This window comes from Mycteria americana, chromosome 15 (assembly GCF_035582795.1).
Source record: "Mycteria americana isolate JAX WOST 10 ecotype Jacksonville Zoo and Gardens chromosome 15, USCA_MyAme_1.0, whole genome shotgun sequence".
In the NCBI taxonomy this organism is placed as follows: Eukaryota; Metazoa; Chordata; class Aves; order Ciconiiformes; family Ciconiidae; genus Mycteria; species Mycteria americana.
Genome location: NC_134379.1, coordinates 10,233,418 through 10,248,500, shown reverse-complemented (window position 1 = coordinate 10,248,500; position 15,083 = coordinate 10,233,418). Strand labels below are relative to the sequence as shown.

General features: G+C 47.5%; 1 protein-coding gene across 1 annotated transcript in view; it reads left to right on the top strand.

Moving 5' to 3' along the window:
• Nucleotides 1-14,842, top strand: part of CASTOR2 (cytosolic arginine sensor for mTORC1 subunit 2) — a 125,929-nt gene extending 111,087 nt beyond the window's left edge. Inside the window, exons 3-9 of the mRNA XM_075518459.1 lie at nucleotides 3,891-4,084; nucleotides 4,860-4,992; nucleotides 6,324-6,447; nucleotides 7,045-7,155; nucleotides 8,534-8,616; nucleotides 10,089-10,183; nucleotides 14,281-14,842. Coding sequence (XP_075374574.1) covers nucleotides 3,891-4,084; nucleotides 4,860-4,992; nucleotides 6,324-6,447; nucleotides 7,045-7,155; nucleotides 8,534-8,616; nucleotides 10,089-10,183; nucleotides 14,281-14,346 — 806 coding nt within the window. The 3' untranslated portion in view covers nucleotides 14,347-14,842. The remainder of the gene's footprint in view (nucleotides 1-3,890; nucleotides 4,085-4,859; nucleotides 4,993-6,323; nucleotides 6,448-7,044; nucleotides 7,156-8,533; nucleotides 8,617-10,088; nucleotides 10,184-14,280) is intronic.
• The last annotated feature ends 241 nt before the right edge of the window (nucleotides 14,843-15,083 follow it).

Here is a 15,083-nt window from a genome sequence, read left to right as displayed (position 1 = left end):
TCGTAGTGCTCCGGCAGCAGCAATTCAGTCCTTATTTGGGTTTCAGCCAACGTTTGTTGTCCTCACTGGAAATGGTATTGATTATTTGAGCTCAGGAGCCAATTACAGCCGATGTGATACTCACCGACTTCACATCCCAGGATGACGTGTGCCATGGAGAATCCTTTGCTTCAACTGTACCTGCCAAATGGGCCAGTGAGGCTCCGGACAGACACCTCTGACCTTTTAAATCACTAATGGTGTGAATAAGCAGTTTAGCTCATGCCCTAAACCTTATTTGACACGTGTTTGTAGGGTTTGGTTTGAGCAGGGATTGGCATTTGTTTAATATCTCCCTTGGGGGGTGCTGTGTCCCATGCTGTGTCCCACGGGGCATCTGTCTGACTGCTTCATGGCACTGCAGATTTCATGCAGCGGGGAGAATTTTGGATGAGAGAAGACCGCTGTGCCAACGGAAAGCGGTACCTTGGGCTATTGGAGCCCACCAGCAATTGGCACCTAGCATTGCACTGCCAGGCAAAATCATACGTGAGATGAGTGCTGTGCTTGGGCTGTCAGGACGATCACATCTTGCGTAGGTTGGTGGGGTTCCATGCCAGCTACCGTGGATGAAATGACATCTGGAGTCTGTGAGCCTCCTCTGCTTGCTAGTGATGTTGTGATGACGGGCAGCAAACGATGGTTACGGAGCCTGCGGGCAGCTGAACCGCTCCTGGGTGCCTGCTCCTGGCAGCAGGTCTGCACAGTGTTACGCAGCAAAACCACAAAAATCTAAAGGCTTCACCCCAATGCAAATTCAAAACAAAGACCCTGATTATAATAAACAAAGCCCAAGTCTCTGACCTCTTAGAGGTCCTTCTCAGCCAGAGGTGAGATGTCCCCTGTGGTCAGAAGCAGGAGTGACCTGCACCCTGATAAACCAGTTGCAAGAGGATCTTGAGAGCCCAACAGAGAGATTTCTGTGCCGATCTCGCAGTGCGAGGACGGGGTGCTGCGGTGTGGAAGCTGTGGGGTGTCAGGAGCTCTGCTGTCCTGTGGGGCAAGTGGTGGAGATGGTGGGTTTGGTGGGTTGGTGCTGAAACATGGCCAATTCCTCATTTTGCTCTTTATTTATTACCTTATTCTGCCTCACTGAGTCTGCGTTAATGTTACGTCTGGTGTTTTCAGTTCTCCTTGGGTTTACTGCATTTAACAGCTTCCTGGGCAAAGCGCCTTCCCACGTGGCTTATTTGATGCTATTTAGATGAATTTGTTGAGCCTCTAGCCTGGGTTTGTTTCATTAAAATTTGGGCTGTACTTTTCCATCTGGCTGCCTAGTGGAAACAGTGTCCAAAATCGGTATTTCAGTCACTTTCTATATATTTTTTGCAAAGTTAATTGAATTATGAGAAGCGGGTTACTTAAGCAAATGCAATGGCCCCCGTCACACTTCATAGGGCCTGTTAAACACAGAAAATCAAACATGATCGACGCTTTCCAGTAATTACAAATGCAACGGGCAAATCAGCCTTCCTGCCCCTTGAGGAGGAGGTTGACGAGGTCTTCCTGGGGCAGCTCCTCCAGCACTGCTGCTGCCGGAGTGAAATGCGATAATGCCTCTGTCCACTGTGAAATACTGCATCTTCCATCACATCCCTGACCCAAAATAGTATTTAAACTGGTATTTAATGAACTGCAGCCAGGCCCACGTCACCTGTACAAAGCAGGAACATCACCCACTCTGTTTGTAGAGAGGGAAATGAGTTGTGATCTCTTCTCGCTGCTGGTAATGAGGCGTCAGGGGCCTTGGGCACATCTGGGACGTGCCCGCTGCGGGTGGGACGGGTCGGCGAGCGCAGGACCCTGGAGCACGCGGAGCTGCGCGTGCATCCTGCGCAGCTGGCACAGTTACCGGGGCAGCCGCGCTGCCAGAGGCTTTTGGGGATGAGTTTGCAGAGAGGAAAGGTGTCACTTGACCTTTCTGTGATTTAGTTGCCTGGCTGCTTTAATGGCTTTGGGATGTGGGAAATGGAAGCGTAAATACCGATGACGTGCAGGTGGCCTCGCCTGCGCCTGCCTGCTCCGTGCTGCCAGGGAGCAAATACATGTCCAAAGAAGGAACACATCTTTTTTTTTTTTTTTCCTCCTTCTTCTTATTTATTTCACAGGCAAGGAGCAGAGGTGGGAATAAAGGAAAAAAAGACGTCAGCTGCTTATTAGATCAGCAGCAGTTGTTTTGAGCCCTAGCTTCTCCATGCCAATTGATGTAGTAAGCTTTGTTTTGGGGGTGCTTTTCTGATGCAAAGGGCTGTCTGATCAGAAAACGGTATTTTGCTGCAATAATTTTCTGCAAGCAACTTGCACTGGTCTCTCTGAGGTAACATGCTGTTGATTAATGCATAAACTTACCCACTCTCCCTGGTGTCTAGTTTTCATTCCATGTAAGCTCTGATTATTCAGTAAAAAAGAAACATTGGCCTATGAAGCTAAACATCAAAATGCAGAAGCAGAACCCTCAGTGTCCCCACTGTTTGCAGTGTGTTTGCTCAGGGTTATTTTCATGCCACACACAATTGAGGTTATTGAGGAGAGCAAAACGACCAGTATTTGTTATTCAGTTCATTTTGGGTTTTCAGCGCTGTCGTTGTCTCACAGCAGGGGTGCCTGGGGATTCAGAGGGTGTGAGGTTATGAATTTATTACATGGTGTCTGGAGCTGTACAGGAACAGCTCCCAAAGGTCTCGCTGAAGGAGAAGGAAAGGATACTGTATGGAGGAGCCAGGAGTGGGTGGACAGAGTAGGAAACAGGGGTATGGAGACATGAAGTGGCTTGCCTACGGTGCCAGGGTGCTGACTGCAAGAGCAGCAATACTGGGATTTATGCTTTCGGACTGCTGGGCTGCATCTAACCTCTAAGCAAAGTGTGTAGGTTTCCAGTGGGACCTTCGCTATGTCTTTGCTGGCTGGATCTGCATCTGAGGTCAGGTTCCTTACGCCAAGTAGATTTAACTGGGATTATGCATTTGTAAGTCTGGATCTGGGTCTGAACTGTTTGTTTCTATAATTTGCCAAACCAAAATCCAAAGTCCAGAGAATCTTAGAGGAGTTTATGCCTTTATGCCAGAGTCCGTGTCTGGTTTTACGGGCTGTTAATACAGTAAGGTTTCTTTAAAACAGTTAATAATTTGTATTAAATGTTGAGCTGCAGATTTTTAACTACTTAACGACACTAGACTAAAAGCAAATGGAATGGAACTGGGGTTATTCTTAAAAATATTTCCATTATCTTAGTATGCGATCACCTTGTAATCTCTAACGTATATGTTACGCCATCCATCCCTTACAGAGCTGTGCAGCTCTTGTCTTCTGCTTTTAGAGATGGAGGCAGCAGCCTGAAGATGCATAGGGTGCCTGCTCTGCATCTCCAAAGTCTTGGGCTAGTGCCCAGGCTGCTCCGTCAACATCCATCTCAAGTCCAGGAGAACAAAATTTGGGTTTAGAGCAGGAAAAAGGAAACAAAAGAGACCAGAAAAGCTCGAGTGAAGTATTTGGAGAAATTGTGTGATAGAAGAGAGTCGAGTTAAGTCGAAGACCTCAGGCTGTTTCCACGTGGGGAAGTCGGCAGTGCTGGTCACTGGCATCCTAGCAGATCGCTGAGGCTCATGTAGTTCCCAGTGTTGTCCTTGAAAATCTGTATGAATCCTGCAGTGGAAGTCGATGCAATTGGTGTATCTAAAAAGCAGCACAGTACCAACCTGGAAGCAGCATGGGAAGCCCAGGAGGTTGGCTGGATAAGTGGGCTCATCTTGTTCCTTGCACTGAGGTCTGTGCTAACCACATACAGACCAGATGGTGGACCTGGCTCGCTCTGCCTCTAAAACAAACCTCTGTCCTCCTCTGTCTCTTTGCAGAGCTCCCTTCCTCGGAACACTTGAGCGTGGCCGATGCGACATGGCTTGCCCTCAACGTGGTGTCTGGTGGAGGTGGCTTCTCCGGCTCCCAGCCCATTGGAGTGACCAAAATTGCCAAGTCAGTAATAGCACCACTAGCTGACCAAAACATCTCAGTGTTCATGCTCTCCACCTATCAGACGGACTTCATCCTGGTAAGAGGACATGAGAGGACCAGGCAGAGTTACCTGCCACCAGATGAAAGTTCAGCTGGGCCGTTTCAATGACGTTTCTGGGAACAAGTTGTTTGAGGAGTGGCAAGAGTACCAAATTCTGCTTTCCTCAGAGCTCTGTGCCTTGTAGTTCGGCTCTCTGACATCTCAGGAGCTTTTCCCATGGGATGAGGCATTTGTTGGTATGGGTTGTCTGGTGCCTAATGAGAGTGCTGAGCCCACACTGCAGTCTCTCCCTTAATGGAGGCACTGGCAGCATTTCCCACCATCACTCAGACATTGGTTTTCTGAGAGTTAGAGGAACATAGTGTCTGCTGTCAGGTTAGCTGATGATGGCCAAGAGGCTCTAAAGTTGTTTTGGGGATAGACAGACAGACTGTCTTTCTGTCTCACACACAGGTGTGTGCAGGCACACAGGGCACGACCACATAAGCTTTATTTCCTTAGTAAACAAGGCTGAAGAACTGGCAGTGCTGAGTTCTTGAAGAGAAGCTGAGAAAGAGTTGAAACATCTCCCTCTTAGAAGTCTCCACACTCTTTCCACAGTATGAAAAGCACTGTGGTGCTTAATCCTGCTGATATTTGCAGTGATATCACCAAATGTGCTTCCCTAGACACACAAACAGATGGTATTATCCTGGTTCAAGCAGGAGTGATGTGTCCACTTTTCTGTGCCCTGAGAGTACGTAACCTCCCCTGCAGTCTATTCTCACTTCTGGTGCATACCATCAGGAGCTAATCCTGTTGTCAACTTCAGGTACGTGAGCGAGACCTGCCCTTCGTGATGCACACGCTGGCTGCTGAGTTCACCATCCTCAGAGTAGTGAATGGGGAGACAGTGGCTGCCGATGACCTTGGGATAACGAATGGATTTGTCAAACCAAAACTGGGTAAGGACCAGCAGGGGCTCAGCTTGCCAGGGAGTTGGTCTCCATGACCCATGGGGGTGAAAGTCTGCCTCCTACCTTCCTTCAACATTTTGGTGAATGTTTATCCTGTTGTAAGATAATAAACTATCTTAACACGTGCCTGAGTCTATCCCAGTTCATCCAAGGATTTGAGTAGGTGCTGAGCAATGCTGATGAGCTTTGCTGAATTTAAACCTTTTAATGCTAGTTTCACATTGCTAGAGGAGGCATGCCTTTTGTAGGACAGGTTAAAATACAATTCATTTCATTTGCAAAAATAACATTATCTGTAGCCCATACTTCCATGTTTCAACATTTCAAAGGAAAATGGCTTATATAAAAGCTTGTTTAAGTATTGCAGCGATGGATGCACAGAGAATACTGTTGTTTGACTTTCACACTTCAGTACCAGTCAGGATCAAGGCCACTGTCAGCCCAGGGCTGTCCAGAACCTTAGGATGCTTCCAGTCTAGAGGAACAAGCATCAAGCAAAGGGCACAATAGGAAGAGGAACTATTTAAATACATATGTTTACCTACACACCTGTGTGTAATTTTGTGCCCATAGCCAAACAAAGCAGGGATCAGTTATTATGAAGTGCCACTCAGCCTCGTCACTTGATAGCTGTAGATAATCTTGGTTAAGAAAATGAGCCTTATACAAAAAGCATGAAGGAAGGGCACAGTGAAACGCACGTTGATTATGCACAGGTATGCAATTCGCTGTGTTGGTGTGTTTAATAGTTGCACACCTAAATACCGGCTGCTTCTCAGCCGCTGGCTGCAAGCACGTTTGCCAAGCTGCTGCGCGTCAGCTGGTTTTTAATTTTTGTAGATATTATAGGGGGCAAAATAGGCCCCCAGAAAGGAGGGGAAAGAGGGTGTACTGCCAGCAAGCACGGCCGGAGAAATGCCTTCCATAGCCCTGCCTTTTAAATGGTGGAAAGCCTGAATTTATTTCTGCTTTTCAGTTTGTGTTGGCACCTCCTTTAGCTTGCCCCTTGTCTTATGTGGATGCACCCAATGGCCTGAAAGCCCCTACGAGCAGAGAGCTGACCTGTGCCCCTTCAGGGCAGGGTACTGGGGATGATCTCACCCTGTGCCCCGGGGAGAACACCCCAGGAGCAGGTCGTCCCCAGGCTCCTCAGTCCCTGTCTGAGAGCCAGCAGGGCTTCAGCAATGAGGAACTTCCTTACAAACACTGTCAATTTTTTCTACGGCCACTGCCGGTGCGCGGATAACACCTCTGGTGGGACATGAACCTACTGCAGATGTGGCTTCACAGTTGTCTGTGTCTGTGTGTGTCTCTTTCAGTTCAGAGGCCTGTCATTCATCCCCTTTCCAGTCCGAGTAATATGTTCTGCGTCACCAGCCTGGATCCAGATACCCTTCCCACTGTTGCTACACTCCTAATGGATGTCATGTTTTACTCCAATGGGTAGGTCCCGGCAGGGAGACAGGCTCCCAGGGGAGGTGTGGCTGGTGTCTGGAGGCACAAATTCACATTGCTCCTCCAGGATGCCCAGGGATCTGCCCCAGCCTTATGCTGCTGCAGTGCTCTGCAGTTAGGGAGTGAGGTTTCACAGGCTCAAGAGTTGTCCTGACAGGTTGTCCTGACAGGTGGAAGCCAAATAGGAGATTGAGGGTGCCCAAAGACATCCACTGGCTTTGGAAAGCTGGGCCTTTTCAGATTTAAGCTAAGAATAGCAACATGATCGATGTGCTGCATATCCACATGTGACCAGCGGATGTACAGCTGGCTGGGCTACTGCCCGTCGGTGCCTGTGGCTCCTGGCCCGCAGCCTCCTGCGAGAGGACCTTGGGGCAGGGTTAGGAGAGTTTGTCATTTGTGGCGACTGGCATTTTTTTCCCCTGCAAAATCAAAAAAATGAAAAGCAGTATAATGTGACAGGATTCAGTGTCACTTCCCTAAGTCAGTGTGTGAACATTTCTGGTTTCACTGCCTATGTCTGCTTTAAAAGCCTTCCTTTGCTCTTCTAGCCACAGTTAATGCTGTTCTCTTCTGTTTCTTCAGAGTAAAAGACTCGGTGGTGGGCAACGAAGACTCGGGACATATTCGCTTTTTCTCCTTTTCTCTCATTGAGGGTTACATCTCCTTGGTCATGGATGTCCAGACACAGCAGAGGTGAGCTTTGGTCATAGGGTCTCCTGTACCCCAAAAAAGCACCTGGGATGTTCCTAAAGAAGCAGGAAGCAGCTTAAGCTCCTCCATGTTAATTCTTCATTGCATGGGTGTCATGTGCCTGTACACCCTGTCACTTTTTTGAGCAAAGTCTGGCACGTTAGTTGCCAGAAGCCCTGACTTTTGGGCTTGTCTGTCCAAGCCCTCAGTGAAATCACAAGCCTACAGGATAATGTAGGGTTATCTCACTTTTGAAAAAGGAACACTGGAGCAAAGTGATTTTGACATTTTTATTCCATTGTTCATTAGTTGTGCTTTTAAGAGCAAAACCCCAAAAAATCGCGTGTACGTGGTTGAAGTTTTACTGCTAAAGGCCAAAAGTAGGGTGGGGACATCAGTGATGCTGTCCTCCCGCTTTCCTTTTACACATGGCTGGGCTTGGTGCGGAGTCTCGTTGTGATGATAATGTACTGAGTCATCCCTGTGCAGCGGGAGCCCATGACTCGTTTGTCTGGCAAGGAGAAAGTCAGCTAGGGAGCAGATCTCAGCCTGTTTGTGTGTGTGTACTTCTGCAGCTTCACATCACAGAGGTCTCTCAGATCTGGAGGCTAGACGGGATGCTGCACTGACATGCAATGCATAGATTTGCTTTTGACACAGTGCAGTGTTTGGTTTTGATTCTTGCCTGCCTTAGGGACTTGTTTTGCAAACTAATAATTGTCCTCTTGAAAGGTGCTTCAACTTTCATTGGAGTAAACCTCTATCTGCCTTCAGGAGAGGCTAGAGCGTTGGAGTGGCAGCCTGGTGCTTGGGGAACCTGGGCAGCCAGTTCCTTCTCTGTCACAGACTGCCTGCTTGACCTTGGGCAAGTCTCTTAGCCCTGGTCTTCTTTCCCCTGCCTAAGGAGTGGGGATCTCTGCAGGGATCCCAGGGACCTTCCAGGGATGGTGTGGGAAAGAGCACTGATGACGCTCATACGCAAAAACAGTGGTCACCATTCACATTCCCAAGAGAGTAGGTATGGAAACATATTCTGTCCCTAGGTGTTTCTAAGTGCAGCTCAAATCAAGCCTTGAGATTAACAGTCTCGATGTTTGTAAAGCTGGGGCATGGCCTGTTTCTTAGAAATCTTTTTCCGTGCGTCTCTGGGTGCCTATGCACACTTCCAGCATCAGATGCTGATTTACCGTAGGACATCTGGAGGGGCAGGCAGGTGCATCCATCCTGCTTGCCTTGAGTTTTCAGTTTCCCTGAGCTGCTGCCGCCGCTATTGTTGGCTTCAAGCAGCACAGGGATACAGGAACAGCAGCATCCCCGCAGGCAGAATCTGACACGCTGCTGTGTTTTAATTGCCACGTTTGGTGTTCCTTCTCTTTTACAGATTTCCTAATAATTTGTTGTTTACAAGTGCATCTGGTGAACTCTGGAAGATGGTGCGGATTGGTGGGCAGCCTCTTGGCTTCGGTAGGTAAACATTTGGGGGATCAGTTGGTGCGCAGGTAGTCAGTCGCCTCAGGGCCTTCAAGGATGATGGAAAAATCCATCTGAGGCTGAGGCTTTTTAAGAGCCAGCAGCTTAACATGACTTTGCAAGCTGAGATTTTCAAACAGGAGGAGTCTGACTCCTACCTAATAAGTCAGACTTCTAAATATACTTTTGAAAGTGCTACATGCTTGACAGCTCCATCTAAATTGCATTCATCTGCCGGACTTTGGAGGTAGCTACAGCTGAGTCTGTGTTTAAAGAGAAAAAGTGGACACAAAGATTGCATGGGAATGCATTGTAGATTACTGAAATCAGAGGTCAGAAGGCACTGTCGTACTCCAGTGCAGTCCTTGGGCAACTCCGTGGCTTTAGTATATTTAGTATAGATTTATAGCAGTCCAAGTGGGAGTCCTGTTCATAGACCTGTTTCACATCCAGTGCTGCAAACGTTTTCTCTACTCAGAAGAGTATTGGACCTAAGTAGCCCAGAGCAAATGCTTGACATCTGCAGAAGTGTTCTTGTTATTTTTATGTCCCCTGTACTTTTAAGGGGTGTGATCTGAATGCTGCAACAAAGGCCTGATCTTCAGGAAACACTGGGGCTCCTTCCCATGGTCTCTGAAACAGTTACAAAATACAGGCTTCAAGAACATTTCTGAAAAATATTTGGCCAATTTTTATATTTAATTGCAACTTCTGCACCAGACAATCAAAAGTAGCAAGAAGGAAATTTTCATGCACCTTCTCTTTATGCATCTTAGAGGCAAAATATGTAGAAATGGCATAGTATATGTCATTGATGGGACATCAGGACACCTACCAGTCCCCTAAATATGCGATGTTTCAATATGTTAGCTTACAGTCAAGTTGAAATACTCGGTTTGGATCAGTGAAACTCAGATTCCATCTGGAAACGCTGTACCATTGATCTGCGATGAGCAGGACAGATGAACCATTTAAATTGGCGTGAAATCCTGTCTCAGGAGCTGTGGTGGTCTGTGGTCTAGGAACCATGGGTCCAGGCCGGCCAGTGGGTCAGCGTCTCCTCTCTCAGAGATGTAGGGCAAAGTGTTTTATAAAAACAACTAAAGAGAAAAATGGAAGTTAAGGTTATGAGAGACTGGTTTTGGTGCTTCCTTCCTGAACGTCATTAATTGCCTTTCTTCGGACCTCTGAAAATCATTCCAGTTCTAATGTTTTGTGCCTTTGGGGGATTTACATTTCTCTGTAACAAAAAGAAGGCAGTAAAATCAAATGTGCAATGTATTGTGGTGGCCCAAAGAGCCTGATTCTGTGAGAAAGAACACATTTTCCTACAGACATCCCTTCTGATTGGAGTTTGTGAAGACAAACTCCTCCCTGTATAGGCGTGGAGCTGGCGAGACCCGGGAGTTCTGCGCGACTCAGGGGTGCCTTTCAGACAATGATTGATTTTTTTATCTCCCCCACAGATGAATGTGGAATTGTCGCTCAGATTTCTGAGCCTTTGGCTGCAGCTGACATCCCAGCCTACTACATCAGTACTTTTAAGTTTGATCACGCATTGGTGAGTACCAAAACAGCTTCTTTGGAACAGGGGAGATCTTTTCCCTGGGAGAAAACTCATGATGAGAACATCATTTCCCATCTGGAGAGCTTGCTGGAGTGCCTTTGCTCTGACATAGCCCAGTAGATACCTCTCTCCAGCCTCCTGGCTGTCACCGCCCTGGGTCAGAGGCTCCTGAACCAAGCCCAGCCCTACCCCAAGGCAAAGCCGGGTTAGGGAGTGTCATTCTTGCAAAAGGCTGGTCTCAGTCCTTAAAGACCTGCAGCGATGGAGACTTCATGACCTCCCCAAGCAGTCTTTTCCACTGCGTCACTATCTTCTATTAGAAACAGCCACAAACCCTCTCCGTTTTCCTGCAGACATAGTCGGAGGCTCCAGTCTCGCAGGAGGGTGCCTTTGTGTGTGGGGAACTTTTTGGAGAGTCTCCCAGTAGCAGACCCCTGCCTTCATCTCTTGGTACCTGCATGGCCCTAACCTTTTTAGTTTTGAGATCCATCTGTGAGTCCTGATTAGCTCTGCTGTCCCTGCACCGTCCTCCTCATGGTGTAGGCCTTTGATAAAAGAGCAATAATTGGCAGCACAGCAAGGGAAGGTGATTTTGAAGCAGAGAAGGGGGTTGCCGTGTTTGTTCTCCTGAGCGCCCGTAAGCAGTTGCAGCACAGTCATCAGCATGAGGGCCTTGCCATTCGTGCAGGGTTCTCTTCTCTTTCATACTGGCGGATATTTTACCTTCTAGGCCTACCTCTGTTCTTCCTTTGGCTGTATAGGACACCCTCAAAAATGAGGAATTTCCCTGAAAAGGGAAAACTGCTATGCCTGCAGCCACAAACAGGATGGCATTTGACTTGGAGCCCGTTCCCCAAGTCCTGAGGGAGGGAGCCAGTAGGCCATGCGCTAGCAAAGCTAACAAAACTCAGCTGCTTTGTGCTTTTCGGGTTTTTTTCTTAAATGTGCCCTTTATTGCATTATACTTTCATCACTGTAAATTCACTGCTCAGGCCCTACTTTTGACCTGTAAAAGCTCCAATGAGTTCAGGGTGCGTTTTTTTCAGCTAATTACATTGGGTTTTCACAGTTGGTGTGAACCATTTGCAGCCTATAGGTCATGTGTGTAAAGAGTAAAAGTAAATATTATTCCAGATAGCAAAGGTCAAAGTGTTATATATGTTTGTCTTATTTTCTTGAATATTAACTGTGCTGATAAGATAAGCTAATAAAACACCATTTTAAAATCAATACTGTTAGCTTTGCCTCACATTCCTACCTGTTGTTGTGGCCCCAGGTGCATGCTTTCCATGCGGAGCACAAGGTGCAGAGTGCTTCTAGTTGTCAAGCAATATCTGGAGAGCTAAGCCCTGTCGGTTAAAATAGATATTTCACTTAAAACTTGTGCCATACAATTGTGATGACTGTGCAGGCAGCTCCGCCTTTCAGAAGTGTCTCATCCTGCTGCATCTGAGCCCAGCAGATCCCTGCCTCCGAGCAGCTGGCAGGGTATTATTTGGGCCATGCCCTAAGGTCTGCAGATCTTCCTTGCTCAAATCAGCATTTTAGCATTTTCCTTGCTACTTGCTGTTTTCTTTTTGTAGGGTTTTAAAAGCCTTTTCATCTGGACAGTGCTATTCTAGCTGTCAAATCTTTCCACCATGTGGAAGGTGCATTTCAAGCCCTCCTTTGCTTGACTTTGCTCCGGGCATGGTGGCTGGGCTGTGTGCTTGCTGGCTCTAGGTTGGTTTTGTTGGCCCGTACCCTGACCTAGATTTTGTCATGTTTTCCCTAACTTTGTTACCCCGACACCTTGACTTCTAGTGACATTTCTCAAGGTCTAAGTGCATCTTGAATCCTTTCTCTACATCCTCCCTTTCTTTATTTAAGGTTGTTCAGTACTTGTCAACAATTCAGAGCGCTTTATAAAAGCTTGTTGTTCCCTTTGACCTGATCTTTTTTCTCCTGTGCATCTTAAGGTGGGTTTTGTTGCTTAATTATTTATTTGACCGGGGTAGTAATACTCAGGTCTTCCTGCAGTGCTGTAGCTGTAGAAGTTTGCCCTGGAAATCAGGACCTGTGCTTGAGAAGAAATCCCTGTGGGAGACAATGCTGAGATGGGAACCTCCAGGTCTCTGGTGTGTCCCCTGGGTGACATAAGGCCAGGCTGGAGAGCGCTACGGTTTCCAGCTCCCTCTAGAGAGAGCAAGTGAGAAGAGTCCCTTTTCCAGGTGCTCTGCTCTCACTGCCCGCTCAGAGGTGTCTTGCTCTTCACCAGCATTTTGCATCTCATGAGGCTGAAGCTATGTCTGGGGCGTAGTTTGGAGCCTTACTTTTCCCTTCCTGGTAGATGCTTTGATCTGCCCTCTAGCTGACAAGTGAACGTGCTGCACCAGCTGCCCTGGGGTAGGGATCTTTGCTACGGGGCAGAGAGGGGTAGGACTTCTCCACTGGTGGCAAACTAGGATGCGTCCTAGAAATCAAAACTGTTCGCACATCTGTCCTGGAGAAAATCTGGCCCAAACGTTTGTGATATGATTGATACCTTGACGTTAAACGAGTCAAGCATTTTGAGTGAAGGAAGGATCAGCCCGTTGTGTTTAAGTGAGGAGGTGGGTCCAGGCAGGTCAGAGCCGGCTGGCCAGAACTGGCTGGTTCTTCTTCCTCCTGCTTCTGTGCTGCACTGAAGGAGCATATGGAGAGACCTGCCGATCATCCGCTGCGGCTGGCTGAGAAAATGTGTTTTGCAAAATTGATTCCTATGTCTTTTCTCATTATCTTCTGGAGAGGCGGAGAGTCATACAAGTTCTTCCACTGCAGCGTTCAATGTACTGGGAAAAATGATGGAGAGGAGGCGGTGGAGAGTCCTGTCTCAAAGTCCTATTCCCTACGGTGGAGGTTTGCTGGGGTTTTCTTCCTAACCCAGAAGAATTTGCTGTATGGTTGTTCTAAGATTATTTTCTTCCTTTCCCAGCTGACTTCTGTTCACATATCATCAGAGTTAGCCGCTCCTATTCCATCTTCCCATTGGAAAACTGAAAATTGAAGAAAACTTTTCTTGTTATTTCTCATGGGGTTTTTTCCCTCAGTTTTGTTAAAAGCCTTGCAGAAAATCACAGTCCAGTTGTATTTCCACTGTCTGAGCTCTGGAGGGTGTCCAATGAATCCAGGTATTGTACTCCTGGCCAAGGACTCGAATACCTTGCAGAGGAGACAGTCACTTCTTCAACTTACTTAACGTGAATTATTTTGGCTTCTTGCAGCAGCTCACAGGTAATTTATTTTTCCCTCAGTCCCCTTTTGACTTTCCAAGAGCTGTGAGCTGCCTGTCCCCTGAGTGCCGTCTTTGAGTTTATGTAACGGCCAGACGCCTCTTTTCTGTCTGATGTAACTTTACTTGTGATATTCTTTTCTACCGATGACAGTCGCTCTGAGATCTTTTGCATCTTCTGTTACAAGGCTTTCTTCTTGCAGTAAGTGTGAAAAGACACCCACTAATAATTTTGTATATGGACTTCTATGGTTAAGTCTCGTCACAAGACTGGATAAGAAAGCTCAGGTGCTACGCCGCACCATCTGGGACCCCCCACCACAAGCAGACTGGCACTTGTCTTCTTCTTTTGATCAACGTGTTCCCCTGTCCCCCGATGTGGTCTCCCCACCCACGCTTACGGGTCCCAAACCTGTAGGATGCCCCGGAGAGCCTCATGGAGCAGCCTTAGGCAGCCACAGAAATCCATCAGCACAGGCGCCTTGCACGAGCGAGCTCCTTGGCGTGCAAATGCTTTACCAACAAAAGGAAGGGGAAGGAGGGGAGAGGAAGAGGAGAAGGAAAGGCAAACCCCAAAACAGTTGCCTCCCCAGCAGCACCCACCACACAGACAGCAAACCAGCCACTTACAAAATTGGCTCCTGGGCGTACCGTGGGTTAATGCTTTTGAACCGGAGGGTGTCTCTTGTAGATGGAGTCCTTTCTCAGCGGAGTTCAGGTGTCCAACAGCAAAGTACCTGGCTCCTTGGGACTGTTCTGGCTTTGTCTCCTGCCTCTCCCTTCCTTGTCATCCCTCCCTGGCTTTTGCTAGAGCATGACCTTTTTTTTTGTTTTCTTGCAGGTACCTGAAGAAAATATAAACGGTGTGGTCAATGCACTCCAAGTCAGTCAAGCTGAAAAGCATTAGAAATCTTCTGAGCTGGTTCCAGATGCTTTTTATTATTATAATTATTATTATTATAATTATTATTATTATTATTATTCTTTTTTTCTCACAGTATTTCTTGAAAAATCTGATTCCAGAGAGTGACATGAAAAGAGACTGTGGAAAGTTGAGCAGAAACAGCTCCAATAAGCCTTTGTTTTAATTATTATTATTATTATTGTTATTGTTATTTTATTAAATTTATGAATGAGGGGCAGGAGGAAAGGGAGTTCAGACGGTTTCCTGACGTTCAGCTCCAAGGCGAAGTGTAACCTGCCCGTGTTCTCGGTGTGGAAGGAGCTGCCCGGGGATACCCGTCTCTCCCCGAAGCGCAGCGGCACGGATGGCCGCGTGCGTGGGCGCCCTGCCGAGAGCTTTGCGGCACGGCTGGGACGGACGGGCCGCTTGCTCAGAGAGAGCCCTGAAAACCATAAACAAAATGAAATGTGGAATTAAACAGAAAAGACGTCGCATAGTGGTGGCTTGTCTCCTCGCATCAGACTTTCTGAGGACCGTCCGTCATTGCGTATGTTGAGATAGGATGGGAATTGGGTTCTATTTCCCCCTGGCAAAACTGTTTGGCATTGGAAAAGGGGAAAATATCCAGTCGTTTGAATTTTCCCTTTCTCTGTGCAGCCAAAGCCTGGCTGCTCCAAGAAAACCTGGGCAGGGGGAGCATTGCTCTGGCCGACCTCCTGGCAGGTGGTGCCACCAAGATT